This window comes from Argentina silus (assembly GCF_951799395.1).
Source record: "Argentina silus genome assembly, chromosome: 6".
NCBI lineage: Eukaryota > Metazoa > Chordata > Actinopteri > Argentiniformes > Argentinidae > Argentina > Argentina silus.
Genome location: NC_139660.1, coordinates 8,736,352 through 8,749,964, shown reverse-complemented (window position 1 = coordinate 8,749,964; position 13,613 = coordinate 8,736,352). Strand labels below are relative to the sequence as shown.

Genomic DNA, 13,613 nt, shown 5'->3' with positions numbered 1-13,613 from the left:
TGAGAATTCTCTTCTCTCCCACTTGTAGGTAAACATTGAACTCAGCTGTTGGGGTGTCTCAGAGCATTTAAACCATGGTGCATAATGTGGACGACCTGGACTTCTGCCTGTCCTCCCACTCTCAGAGCATGCTGGAGGGCATGCGCTCCCTCTGTTCACATCCCAAGCTTGTGGATGTGACTCTGAGCGCTGGTGGACGGGACTTCCCCTGTCACAGAGGTGTGTTGGCTCTCTGCAGCATGTACTTCCGCTCCATGTTCTTAGGGGACTTTGTGGAGAGCATCGCTGCCCGGGTAGAGCTCCAGGATGTGGACCCAGATGTCCTGAGCTCTCTGTTGGACTTTGCCTACACTGGCAAGCTGACAATCAACCAGGGCAACGTGGAGGGGCTGATCTGCACCTCTAGCCAACTGCAGTTCCACACAGTGCGGGCTGTCTGCAGCCGATACCTTCAGCACCAAATTGCCGCCATCAACTGCCTGGGGATCCTAGAGTTTGGGGAGGTCCATGGGTGCCCTGAGGTGGTGGCCAAGGCCTGGGGCTTCCTCCTGGAGAACTTTGAGGCTGTGCAGAAGGAGGAGGAGTTCCACCTGCTTGAGAAGGATAGGCTGGTAGCGTGTCTGGCCAATGAGGGGCTGCAGACGCGGTCAGAGTGTATGCGTGTGGAGGCGGCCCTGGCCTGGGTCAGACACTGTGAAGAGTCGCGGCTTTGCCATCTCCCAGAGCTACTGGCTCTGGCCCGCCTCTCTTTTCTGCGCCCAGACTACATCGCTGATACCCTGCTGAAGGACAGCCTAGTACTGGGCTCTCCCAGCTGCAAGGAGACTGTGGAGAGGCTCTACAAAGAGGTTAGTCAACCAACATAGACTAATTTATTTTTTATAATTTAAAGAAAAAATAATTCATTGCATATGGGAAATCAATGCCGATATGCCAGATATAGTCATGTACTGTACCCATATTCTCTGCTAGATAATGGATGTGACGCCAGGAGCTGTAGTCCAGAGTGACTCCCAGAGTCCACAACCCAACCTGCAGGAAGTGCTGTTTGTGATGGGAGGCCGCTCACTGGATGACTCAGATGATGAAGACTCAGATAATGAGGACAGAGACCCAAGGCTGATGCCCAGGAACTGTGCCTTCTACAACACAAAGACCCGTAAAGCCTTCCCTTTTACTAACTTTTCAGTGCTTATCTTTGTCCTCCCACCAAAGATCCTATTCATATAATGTCCTCATCTCTCTCTCTGTCTCTCTACAGAACAGTGGCATCAACTCCCTGATTTTCCCAATTACAACAAGTGGGGTTACTCTCTGGTGTCTTTGAACAATGACGTCTATGTCACAGGTGGGTTGAGTTTAAATTAATACTAGAATTCACTGCACTATGACAAAGACAAAGCATCACTTGAAAATAATCAACGAGGAAGACAGAAACTTGAAAAAAAGACAGAAGTACCTCATTCAGACCCTTTGCTATGACATTCTTAAAATGACACTCTTGAAATGAGCTAAAATGCAAAAATGTCATCAACAAATCACTCAATAAGTCCATCTTATTGCAAGGATAATAGTTCATGTCATTTTGGAATTAATATCTTTGTTTTTATAGGGTATCTAATTTGCATAGGAATCAATTTTAAGATTGTCATAGCAAAGGGTCGGTCTGAATATTTATGTACATGAGGTATTTCTGTATTTCAATTTTAATACATTTGCTGAAATTTCGAAAAACCTGTTTTCGCTTTGTCATTCTGGGGTATTGTGTGTGGATTGATGGCAAATTCTTTTAATTTAATCCATTTTAAATTGAATCTATAACACAACAGAATGTGAACAAATTGAAGGGGTCTGATTACTTTTTGAAGGCACTGTAGATATGTAGATAGGCATGAATTAAAGAATAAAAACTTTTTAGGGGAAGAAAATCTGGCGGTGTACCCTACATAACCAGTAGAATGTCCTCTGTGTCTTCAGTGTCTTGAATCCACCATTGATAGTAGTAAAAATGTTCTCGCCCTCAGGGGGCTCTAGAGGTTGCCATACCAACACCTGGTCAACCACAGAGACCTGGAAGTACATCACTCGAGAGGGGAAGTGGGTTACGGTTGCCCCAATGCTTAGGCCCAGGACAAACCACACCTCGGCAGCACTGAACGGAGAGATATACGTCATCGGAGGTAAGAAAATAAATAAAGTCTTCCATGTGGAGCCTCAGCTGCAGTCAAATGGAAAACCCTCACTGAACTCCAGACTCATCTGCTCTTCAGTGGCTTGGCCTTACATAGGCTTGGCCTTCTCTGTACAGACCTCTAACGTGACCTGTTAAATGTAACGTAAGCATTTGGTTAGTCTAGTCCATTACATGTGAAAACAACTTGCCATTGTTAAAAGATTTGAGAATGTAGGAAAGTAGCTGACAAATATGATGCTTTTGTAATAACATGTTTTCATTACCCTGGATAACACAATCTTCTGTCCATAGGCACAACATTGGATTATGTTGAAGTTGAACACTATGACCCCTACAATAACACCTGGGCCATAACATGCCCCACCCTAAAATATGTGACAAACTTCACTGCTACTGCATGCAATCAGAAGCTATATGTAATTGGCTCTTGTGCTGTGAAGTACAACCCACTGACTTTACAGTGCTACAACCCTGTCATAGGTAAGAATAACCAGCAGCACCTGTGCTATACTCACTCCATAAATTCTTGTTCATCACCTTAGAAACGCATATGATATAACATGATAGCATTTGATATACCTACAATGTCTAGTTTCTCTGATGGAGAACTTATTCAGATGCTCACTTCTATCTTTTACCATTTCTGCTGTTACAGTTGTCCCTTACTCTTTTTTCACAGATTGCTGGAGTATTATCTGTTCTCCCTTCCTCCCCAAATACTTATCCTCCCCTTGCTGTGTTTCTGTGGAGGGAGGCATCTACCTGATTGCTGACAACACCAAAAAGGTCTATCTTTATGACCCTGAGGCTAATATGTGGCAGAAGGTGGGTTTTTGAAGCATTGCTTTTGGCTGCACTGAGGCTGATTACAAGTCATCAAAAATGTCACACAGATGCAGCACTTCATCTCTCTTAACCTTATAACATTATTCTGCTCCCTTCTCTATGGATTGGTCCAGGTCCAGTTACTCCACATGCTGCATGAGAATGGGGGCCTGGTGGTGCTGGATGGGCAACTCTACGTCACGGGGGGCCACTGGAAGGGCATGGAGGGGGACTATGGTGTGGAAGTGGAGGTGTACAACCGGGCCTCCAATGCCTGGAAGGTGGAATGCTTTCTGCCTAGGATGTGGTTCTACAGCGGATCCTGTTCTATCTTCCTGGACCCTTCCCTGTGGTCGGAGCCCTTCCCCATCGACGAAATGACATGACAGACTGATTTTAAGGCCATAGTGCACAGACGCCTGACTGTGAATACTGCATGCATGGAATGTTAATCTTAAGATTATGAGGGCTGACTTTGTGCCCTAGAATAGCAAGTAACTTGATCTCTTGGTATTTCCAGTTGTTTTTGGTAATTTTTTTGTTGCTCATATGATGTGTTTATTTATACTTTTAGGTGCTGCCTCTTGAGGAGGTTTTGCCTCTGTATTCTTGCGCTTGTGTTTGTTGAATCATTAAATCTTTATAGAAAATGCACTGTTTTGGATGGTACAAGCATGGAAACTGAATGTGTAAGCCTTCTTTACTATCTATGATGTTCTTTCAGCTGTTTCTTCAACCCATGTTTGTGTTCAAACAATTAATCGAGATGGAAAATCTCCCAATATTCCCCTTGAGGTGTACATTAGAATTCAATGTGCCCGCTACATCGTAACTGATTGGTATCCATAGAAGCTACTAACTTTGCTGCTCTAACCACCGAACGCCGTGCGTCCCTCTTGCTATGGAAACATCCAAGCCAGCATTCTATTTCCATGGAAACTGCCCGGGAGCGTCTGGTTCCCCCGGTAACCGCTCCTGGGACTTGCCTCTCGCTCTGTTGTCTTTGCAGCTTCTTCTAAAGTTATCAGGGTGCACAGCAAACAATTGGGAAATCCGTGTTCAGATATACAGCACAGTCTCCAATGCTCAGACGAATAAAACGATCATGCAACTTTTCAAAACGTTTTTCACAAACTAAAGCAATGTTTTTACAAAGTGTAATTCTTTCGTTTGGCAAAACTTGCCGGTGAACATAGCCTGCTTCGTGGTTTTGTGCATTTTACAACCTTATCTAGTCGGCAAAACTGCTAAAGTAAAACATATTACTTTCCCCCATGAGTTCTCAAGGGGATCAAGACGTAGAATCGCCTGGACTGGAAGCTGTGATTCAGGTGGGTGCAAGACTCATATTGGCTACATTGATCTTGAGCATGAGCTCAGATTGTGTTTTGTACTAGGATACACTTATGCCACGTCTACGTGGAGTATAGGAGAACATGACTAGCATTCAACATTGTAAATCGGTAATACACACTCTGTAATTGTCAACACAAAAATAGTGAATTATCTACGTGTTTAGAAGTTGAATGATGACAAATCACTGAATGAATATACTCTACACTTAAAACTGCATCAATATTTATTTTAATTTTATTATCACAACACCAACCCCATTTGAAGTAGTGACATTTCATGAAGAGCATTGAGTATTGATTTTGAAGTAATTGGGTGAGTGTGATGGGACGATGTGGTTGTAGAAGCTGGAGGAGTCTCTGCTCCACCCAGAGGGCAGTGTAGAGGAGACCCTGACCCTCCGAGGGGATAGACAGGACTCGACAGCCACGCCTGTCTCCACCCGCATCCGGCAGATCATCACTCAGAACCTGGCAGAGCAGCCTGGTGGTAGGCACACCTCCCTCAGCTCACAGGGGTCAGAGTTAATAATTTAACATCTACAGTGGCTTCGGAAAGTATTTGGACCCCTTCACTTTTCCCACATTTTGTTTTGCTATAGACTCAATTTAGAATCGATTTTTTTTTTGCCCTCAATCCTCATACAATACCCCATAATGAAAATTCCTATGCAAACCAGAGACCCTATAAAAACAAAAGATATTCATTCTGAAATCACATGAACTATTATCCTTGCACTCAAATGGACTCAACTCAACTTGTTGAGTGACTTATTGAAGACATTTTTGAATTTGAGCAAATTCTAAGAGTGTCATAGCAAAGGATCTGAATACTTATGCAAATGAGGTATTTATGTATTTCAATTTTAATAAATTTGCAAAAATGTCTAAAAACATGTTTTCACTTTGTCATGATAGGGTATTGTGTTGTTAATCCATTTTAAATTCAGTCTATAACACAACAAAATGTGGAAAAAGCGAAGGGGTCCGAATACTTTCTGAAGCCACTGTACACTGTACATAGGCATATCTTCCTCTGTGTTCTTCTTCCTCATCTCAGGTGAGATCTCTGATGTCAGTATGCTGGAGGACAACAGGGTCCTCAAGGAACAGCTCACTCAGACCCGTATGGACCGGGACCAGCTGCTAGTCAGACAGGCAGCTCTCACAGACAGGGTAGGACCACAGGGACCATCCCTTTCTATTGTATCTCATCCTTTATTATTGGCCGCCTCACATTCAGGCAGGGTTGTTTACCAGGTATTAAAAACAATAACTCAATTCTTCATACCTGTATTCATGACAACAACATGTTGAGCTCCTCAATGCTGTATTAATCATATCAAAGGCAATCAATCTCTAATCATCAGGTAATTACACAACCACCACAGTACAACCACATTTGTTGCCAGAATCATGATAATTCTGACTAAACAGAAACCTTCTTCCTGCAGTCCAATTCCTGCATGCTAGATTTGAACAGCATATATAGGAAAAGTAGGACACCCCATGTCAACATTACAGTATGTTATTTTGGAGAATGGAGATCTCTCCATCACATCTGTTAACACTAGATTAATATGCATATAATACATCAATATGTGAAGTACTGCACTTCAACTTCAGCTGAATAACTACTACAAACATCACTTTCCAGGAAACAGCTTTGAGTCAGAATTATTTCTTGTAAATCCTGCTCTGTAATTTAGTGGGTGAGACTGGATGAGCAAACATTGTTAATAATGTGAGAGGTTAACACATCTCCTTTGGATTGTTGTTCTTTAATGGATGGGTTAGGGTTAGGGTTAGGGTTAATGGATGGGTAGGTCTCGGCACAGTTTTGGCCCACAGGAGATCAAGAGAGTCAGCCACACTAGACCATTGAATGAGAAGTGCCACATTGCTTTGAAATGGAATATGCTCATAGCAAACATCAGTGCTGCACCGGTCTTTCCAAAAGGGAAAGCCCTTTGGAGTTGGATAAACAAACAGGGCAGTAAAGGTAGCATGTTAAAACTGGTTGTGTCACATGCACTATAACAAGGTGTGTTTATTTCAGTTTGAAGCTAAACTTTTGGAAAAAGAGAACACAGACATACTTTCATGAATGACTAAATGTAAATTGGCAAAGCATACCCAGGTATATGCTTTTTGCCACGTTAATTGAAATGAGAAAGGAACATTATAATGTACAAATTAGAAGAGTTAGCTGACTGTCCATTATGTATTTTATGCGTGTGTGTGTGTGTGTGTGTGTGTGTGTGTGTGTGTGTGTGTGTGTGTGAGAGAAGAGAGGTCCATGAAGGATTTCCTTGTGGTCCATCCAGCCAGAATTAGACCCCCTCCCAGTCAGCAGAGTAATGATGGCCCAAATCTGGCCCACATCTGTTTTCTACCGGCATCCAGATGTGGCCCAGGTACAACTTTGTCCCACAGGCTAGATGTGGGCCGACTCTGGCTGCAATTCCTGAGTCATATCTTTGCCATGAAAAGGACAGACCTTGGCTGGTATGTGGATGTGGCCTAGTTATCACTTGAAAAATCAGTCAGATATGGGCCAGGTCTGGTTGCTTAAGGCTTCGATGTGGTAACCGTAACTGGACTATTTCTTGGCCATTATTCCAAGTGGTAACTGGAACACACAGCCACATCCACATGCTGGCCAAGATGTGGCCTTTTCGTGGTGATGGTTAAGCTTAGGTACCGTCATCAGAGGCAGTCCACTTATGGCTCAGGCTTGGCCTATTTGAGGCAACAGCCTGGCTTAGTTATGGTAACTAGATTTGGCCCTGTTTTACTCAAATTGTGGTCAAGATCTGGCAACTGTATTGCAACCAGATCGGGCCCACTTATGGTTGTATTGTGGCCAATATTTGGTTTCCTTACAGCAACCATAACAGGCGCATTTATAGATGTACTGTTGAGTGTGCTGAGATCCAGCCTTATGCATGGTAACCAGAATGTGTTTGCATTGTCAAAGATTTCACATTTGTATGGTGACTCTAGTTCTGTTCCTTTATTCCAAGTGGGATGCATCAACATTTCAATTGGGTTCACTACAGTACTGTATGTGCTTATTTTTTGGCAAGATACCTAATTAAATGAATCCACACCATGGATAATGCTGCATTCATGACAAGTCAGAAACTCAGAGTTAAAATTAATGCAAGTTATTTGCGCAGAGCTTCCAATTGGTTGGTTCTGATACTCTCCAAGTATCATCTTTCTACAATGAGTTTCCAAGTTGGAAATATCAGAGTTTCCCAGTCATCCATGTCTTGAATGCAGAATTTTCCTACTTTTCAAATAAGGATCCATATGATTATAACATTAAATATCATAAGGGAAAACAAACATTTGAGCACATACCGTAAGAGGGCAGTAGCGACAATACAGAGACTCAACACAACACACTCACCACACAAAAATTAAAAACTACAAAAAAAATAAAAACTACAATTACTTTTTTGGGCATATAACTCAAGCCAGAGTTGGCCAACAAGCAAACTGCCAATTCTCCCACAGTACTGGTCCCCCACATTTAAACCTACACTGGCTTAGTAACAATGGGAACTTATTAGAGTCATACACAACACACGGTACCAGAGTGGGTCCATAAGCGAAGTTCCAACTGTCACCCAGTACTGGCTCCCCACATTTAGCAACTACAGAAACGTATCAGGCCCAAATATACGCCCCTAAGGAATCAGGACTACAGCCAGGAATCAGGAATCAGGACTACAGCTCTGGTTCACTACCCCCGCTTCGCTCAGGTGACATGAGGTTCAGCAGACTACAGCAGCTACATCGGTGGCTTAAAGCAAAGTTCTGTAACAGCAAGGATATTCCATTTGTAGACAATTTTGGCCTGTTTTGGGAGAGACCGGCTGTTGGGGGGGGAGAGAAAGTCAGTGGCCTCTTCCCCAGAGGCCCCTGAAGAAAAAGCTCATTTTTCATCGAGTACAAAGCAGCCGTTTGTGATAACACTGCCCTCTTTCTGCTGCTTAAGTCTAATGAACTCCCACTGCTTACCCCTGGAACTTATTTAAAAATCTGGAGCTATAAATAAAACTTAATTAGCTTGGCTTATAAATAGAATATTTGTTTATTTGGTTGATATTTGGAAGGTGTGAAAAGACGCCAGAGAGACTGAAAGAGCGAGCAAGTGAAGCATATTAAATGTCCTCACCACTGCCAGGTGAAGGGGGGGGGGGGGGGGTACTTAAGACAACACAGTTCCCTCACCTTTAGTTTAGTCATGCAGAATGCAAACACTCATGTATACATTGGTCATGAAACTACTGTATGTGAGGAGGTTAACAAGAGTGAAAAAGTTTGTTGGGGAGGCCCTTGTTGTGGCTTGTCAGTCCTAGTGCCAGCTGCTCTCCTCTCTTCTCTCACACTGTCAGAGAGAGTTTTCCCTGCAGACCTTGATTGTTTGGCAGCAGTCGGCTGCGATCTTAACATGGAGTGCTAATCAATGTCCTGGAGCAACATACCGGCTTGACTGACTGCGGTATGCACTATGCACGCAGGCAGAGCCCATGCTTGGCCTACGCTCTCAGAGACTTTCCCTTTAGCTTTAGCCTTTACACGCTTATCCTGAATACCCAGTGCTCCCTCAACTTGCATCGCCTCAGGGATCACATATCATTGCAGCATGTGATCCACTTAATTTGTCATCCCCCTTTAAAGACCCAGTATGTAACATTTGTAAGAACATAAAAGGACAGTGACAACTTCTGTGTTTAAGGAATCTTTTACTTGTACGTATATCAGGCAGCAGAACACATCCATATTCTGGGTCCAGCTATGTGGTCTGAACGAGTTTTCCATCAGCTCTTTTAGTGTGATACCCTTTCATCTATCACCCAGTCTGAGGCAGTATACATAGCATCTTCAGGTCATACCAACCTGTATGCTAATTGGTTTGATAGTTTTTGTCACACTTAACTTGATCACTCACCATCACAGGATGTTATGAAAACCAGTTCCAAATGGTTGGCCTAATTAGCATGTCTCCTAACAGTCTAAATCTACAAATTCAAGCTTTTAAAAGCTTCCAAATGGTTATAATGACTATATTTAATCAGTACTGATCAGGGAATGAGATCCCTTGAAAGAAATATTTCACTGAAGAATTCTGTTTTGGTTCTGTGAAAGCGGTTTCTAAAATGGAGTGTCCTACCTGATACTGGGTTTGTATACAAACATATTGTTGTGGCCAGGGGTGTTCTAGGGGAGTGGACTCACCGATTTTCTCTTCTCGGTTGGCTGCATCTTCGAATCGTGCAAGCATGTAGAAACACAACAGTTAATGTCTGACACTCACACATTTTGGGGGTTTATATTATTATTAGGAAGGATGTTGTTGTTGTTTGGAACTTAGAATTTCGCTGTGGTGGCCAGACGTGGCAGATTTCCAACAACCTAACACCCTGCTTCTTTAAGGCCCATGTCAAAATACAGTGTCATCAACTGCTCTTGATTGAACTGCCAGGCAGTATGTACAGTATCTAACATATAGTACTGTACATATACACTTGGGAATCTTCCATATCTGCCATATGTTTCTGAATCTTAGATTCATAACTTGCTACAGTAACAAACAGTTATTTGGAAAATGGTTACTCAACTGTCCACATGAGGCTTTCATATATGTATGTACTGTAGGACAGTGGTGAAATCTGCATGCATTACTATCAGCCTCTTGCTTTGTTATTTTGGGATGCTGCTTGATAATCAGTTATTAGTATAGGGTTTTTATTTCAGGCCATAGCTTTCATATTCAGTATAGGGAAAGCTATTCACCTCACCATGATCAGTTTGTGTATTTGTTTAGCGCTGGGGGGATTTCTCAAGAGGTTGACAAGCGCTTAGCATTCGTTACGCGCCACAGTTCTGTAGACTCAATTGCCCATAGCACTGGTAAATTGACCAGCACTGAAGACTCTGCAAGACATTGTCAAATGACTGCTGGTGCTGAAGTCATGTTGCATCTCTCATGAATCCTGCTTTGTCAACCAAGATGACTTTGATAGAGGATGAGGAAGACTTTAAAACAGTTTTGCGGTTTGAGGTAATGTGGGTTTCTTCCCTTTAACATCTTCAGTTAGGGAATCTTAATGCCAGATGTGGAGCATACCCTCCTCTGAGTTTTTTAATATCCACATTTTGGTAATTAACCCTACAGTGTTGCAATGGATTGGCTCCAATATATAGACTATCTCTCCCATGCTCTGAGTGTCATGGAGCCAGAGCAGGCCCACCATGGTACGCCTGAGAGTCTGAGAGCTTGGGGCAGAGAGGGAAACCCCAAACCCCTCACATTCTCCATCTAGGCTGTCTCAGAGTTCCTTACTGTGAGCGTAAAACAGGAACCATTTGGAGTCAAGTCTCACCCGCGTCCTGAAAGTCTTCCTCTGTCTCCCTGTTGAGTCACCATGATCTCTGGTGACCCCTGAAAATTGCTCCTCAACCGGGATAAACCTTGGCCCAGTTTCCAAAGCTGGATGGTCTCAGGTGATTAAAGAACACGTTGGGATGAACTCTGAACCCTCAGTGTTGATTTTGGAGTGCAGCCAACATGCCATTTCTCAGGCAGGCAGTGAGTGGTTTGTGTGTGTGTGTGTGTGTGTGTGTGTGTGTGTGTGTGTGTGTGTGTGTGTGTGTGTGTGTGTGTGTGTGTGTGTGTGTCTGTGTCTGTGTCTGTGTCTGTGTCTGTGTACACATTTTGCTTCACCAGCACTTCTGGCCTGTGTGCTAAGTATATTAACCAAGCAATTTAGAAATGAGGTTCACAATCAAACATATAGGCCAAGTACACTTGTACTCTATATAATGTTGGATGACCTTGAATTATAATTCGCACAAACAAAACAAAATATAATTTTTTGACATACACATACACTGCCATCCATAAGTATTGGAACGAGGAAGCATTTTATCTTCTTAGCTCTATACTCCAACATTTTGGATTTGAATATCAAACAATTACTATGGGGTCAAAGTGATTTTTCAGATTGGGTTCACCATTTAGAAACATTTTTTAAACATACTGCCCCTATTTCAGGGCTCTAAAAGTATTGGAAAAAATCTAATAAAGTACTCATGTTTAGTATTTGGTCGACAATCCTTTGCATGCAATAACTGCCTGCCGTGACCCATTGACCCCACCAGGCGCTGGATGTATTCTCTGGTGATGCTCTGCCAGGCCTGTACTGCAGCCATCTTCAGTTGTTTTTTGTTTTGAGGTACTTTTGCCTAAAATCTTATCATCAGGAAATTAAATGCATGTTCAATTGGATTTAAATCTAAAGATTAACTTGGCCAGTCAAGAACTTTCCGCTTTTTGGCACTCACTAGTTGCTATGACAGTATGTTTGAGATCATTGTCTTACTGTATAATGAAGCGCCATCCAATGTACTTGAGCAGACAAGATGTTTCTGTACTTCAGAATACATTCTGCTGCTGCTGTCAGCAGTAACATCATCAATTAAGGCAAGTTAGCCATATCTTGTACATGCCCAAACCATAGCACCTCCTCTACCATGTTTCACAGATGAGGTGGTATGCTATGAATATTGGGCAGATCCCTTTTTCTCCAAACGTTCCATTTGCTATCATTCTGTTACATTATACTATTTGTCTTATCTGCCCACAAGACTGTTTCCAGACCTCTGCAGGCTTTTAAGGTACTTTTAGGAAACTGTAACCTGACCATCCTTTTTAAGGATAACTAGTGGTTTGCGCCTTGCAGTGAAGCCTCTGTAGTTTGGCTGGTGACGTGTTCTGCGGATGGTAGTCTCTGACACATTCATGCCTACCTCTTAGAGAGTTGTTTTGGGTTGTTTCTTAATTATGGTGGCATTTCTTCGGTCATACACTGTTGAAGTCTTCCTTGGCCTACCAGCCCCTTTGCAATTGTTGAGCTCACCAATGCTTTCTTTCTTGTCAAGCCAATAATTGTTTCCAATACTTTTGGTGCCCTGAAATAGGGGGACTATGTATAAAAAGGGATGTCATTTCGATATGGTGAAACCAATCAGAAAAAAGAAAACATTGAATTAAAGCAGAGAATCTCTACTTTAACCTCATAGTAATTGTTTGATTTCAAATTCAAACTGTTGGTGTATAGGGCTAAAAGAAGACAAAACACATATATACTTATGGAGGGCACTGTACATACACATACACAGGCACTTGATGTGCACAATTGAAATGTATTTGCTAATGAAAAAATGTATTTGCTAATGTCAACTCTTGAAACCAAGAGACTTCTAACACCAAACAAAGCTATTTGCAGGGTCCCACAAAGATTTCCAATCCTCCATGGTTTTGGGTGGAAGGGGTCTGTCAAACATGGTTGTAGCTGATAAGGTCTGTTTTCAGGGATTGTGTTACTGTCCCCCTCTCCTTGCTCTCCCCCTCTGGTTCCAGTTTGTTTTTCCTGCCTGCATAAACCCATTCATCCATGCTGCAGTTCGAGTGGAATACTGCCAGAGAGTCTGACTCTGTCAGCTGTCACAAAATCGTAAAAATAACTGGCTCTCTCCAGAGAAAATGTGCTCAAAACCCATCCCGGCCCAATACTGTATGTTGGATGAAAGTAGTGAATGTTGCCTTGCTACCTGCCTTCAATCTCATAGCTTTTCTCTGTCTACTGTTAATGGTAACACAAGTTTCATTTTATACAGTTCTCTTCTATTGTACTCTTGCTTTGTGCAGTGTGTGTGTGTGTGTGTGTGTGTGTGTGTGTGTGTGTGTGTGTGTGTGTGTGTGTGTGTGTGTGTGTGTGTGTGTGTGTGTGTGCGTGTGTGTGTGTGCATCCGGTTGTGTGCCTCTGTGTGTTCATCGCCTTTGCCCTTGTATTGAGTGAGGAGTAGGTACAGTATGACACTGAGGCTATGAGGAAAAGGTGTGTTTGTTAGTGTGTACAGTAGTATGTTGGGCATAGTCCTTCCATACACGTACCACTCAGTGTCACCTCAGCAGCTGTCCCCATAGTCAAGATGTGCATCATGGCAGCCATGTTTGTACATTGCCCCAGACTCGGGTCCTCACACCCACCACCTCTGTTTGTTATCCCATATTATGTAATCACCCTCGGTGGTGGCACATAAACAGCTTTCACAATCAGCTGGGGCTCTTTCGCAGAGCCAGCACTCAGGGGGTTATGGGAGGGGAAAGGGAGAGTGGGGTGGGTAGGTTGTTGGAGTAGGATAGTAAGTTTGGAGGTTGG

The 13,613-nt window shown here is 42.9% G+C and overlaps 2 protein-coding genes across 2 annotated transcripts in view; both read left to right on the top strand.

Moving 5' to 3' along the window:
- Positions 1-74: 74 nt before the first annotated feature.
- On the top strand, positions 75-3,405 carry klhl30 (kelch-like family member 30; the record flags this gene model as incomplete). Its single annotated transcript, XM_083671585.1, has 7 exons — positions 75-848; positions 973-1,159; positions 1,262-1,348; positions 2,025-2,180; positions 2,486-2,674; positions 2,874-3,019; positions 3,154-3,405. 7 exons carry the CDS (start codon positions 75-77, stop codon positions 3,403-3,405), a joined length of 1,791 nt encoding a protein of 596 aa, XP_083527711.1.
- Positions 3,406-4,293: 888 nt separating this feature from the next.
- Positions 4,294-13,613, top strand: part of crocc2 (ciliary rootlet coiled-coil, rootletin family member 2) — a gene marked incomplete at both ends in the record, with an annotated part of 31,006 nt that continues 21,686 nt past the window's right edge. The window contains 3 exons of the mRNA XM_083671584.1: positions 4,294-4,350; positions 4,717-4,861; positions 5,432-5,547. Coding sequence (XP_083527710.1) covers positions 4,294-4,350; positions 4,717-4,861; positions 5,432-5,547 — 318 coding nt within the window. The remainder of the gene's footprint in view (positions 4,351-4,716; positions 4,862-5,431; positions 5,548-13,613) is intronic.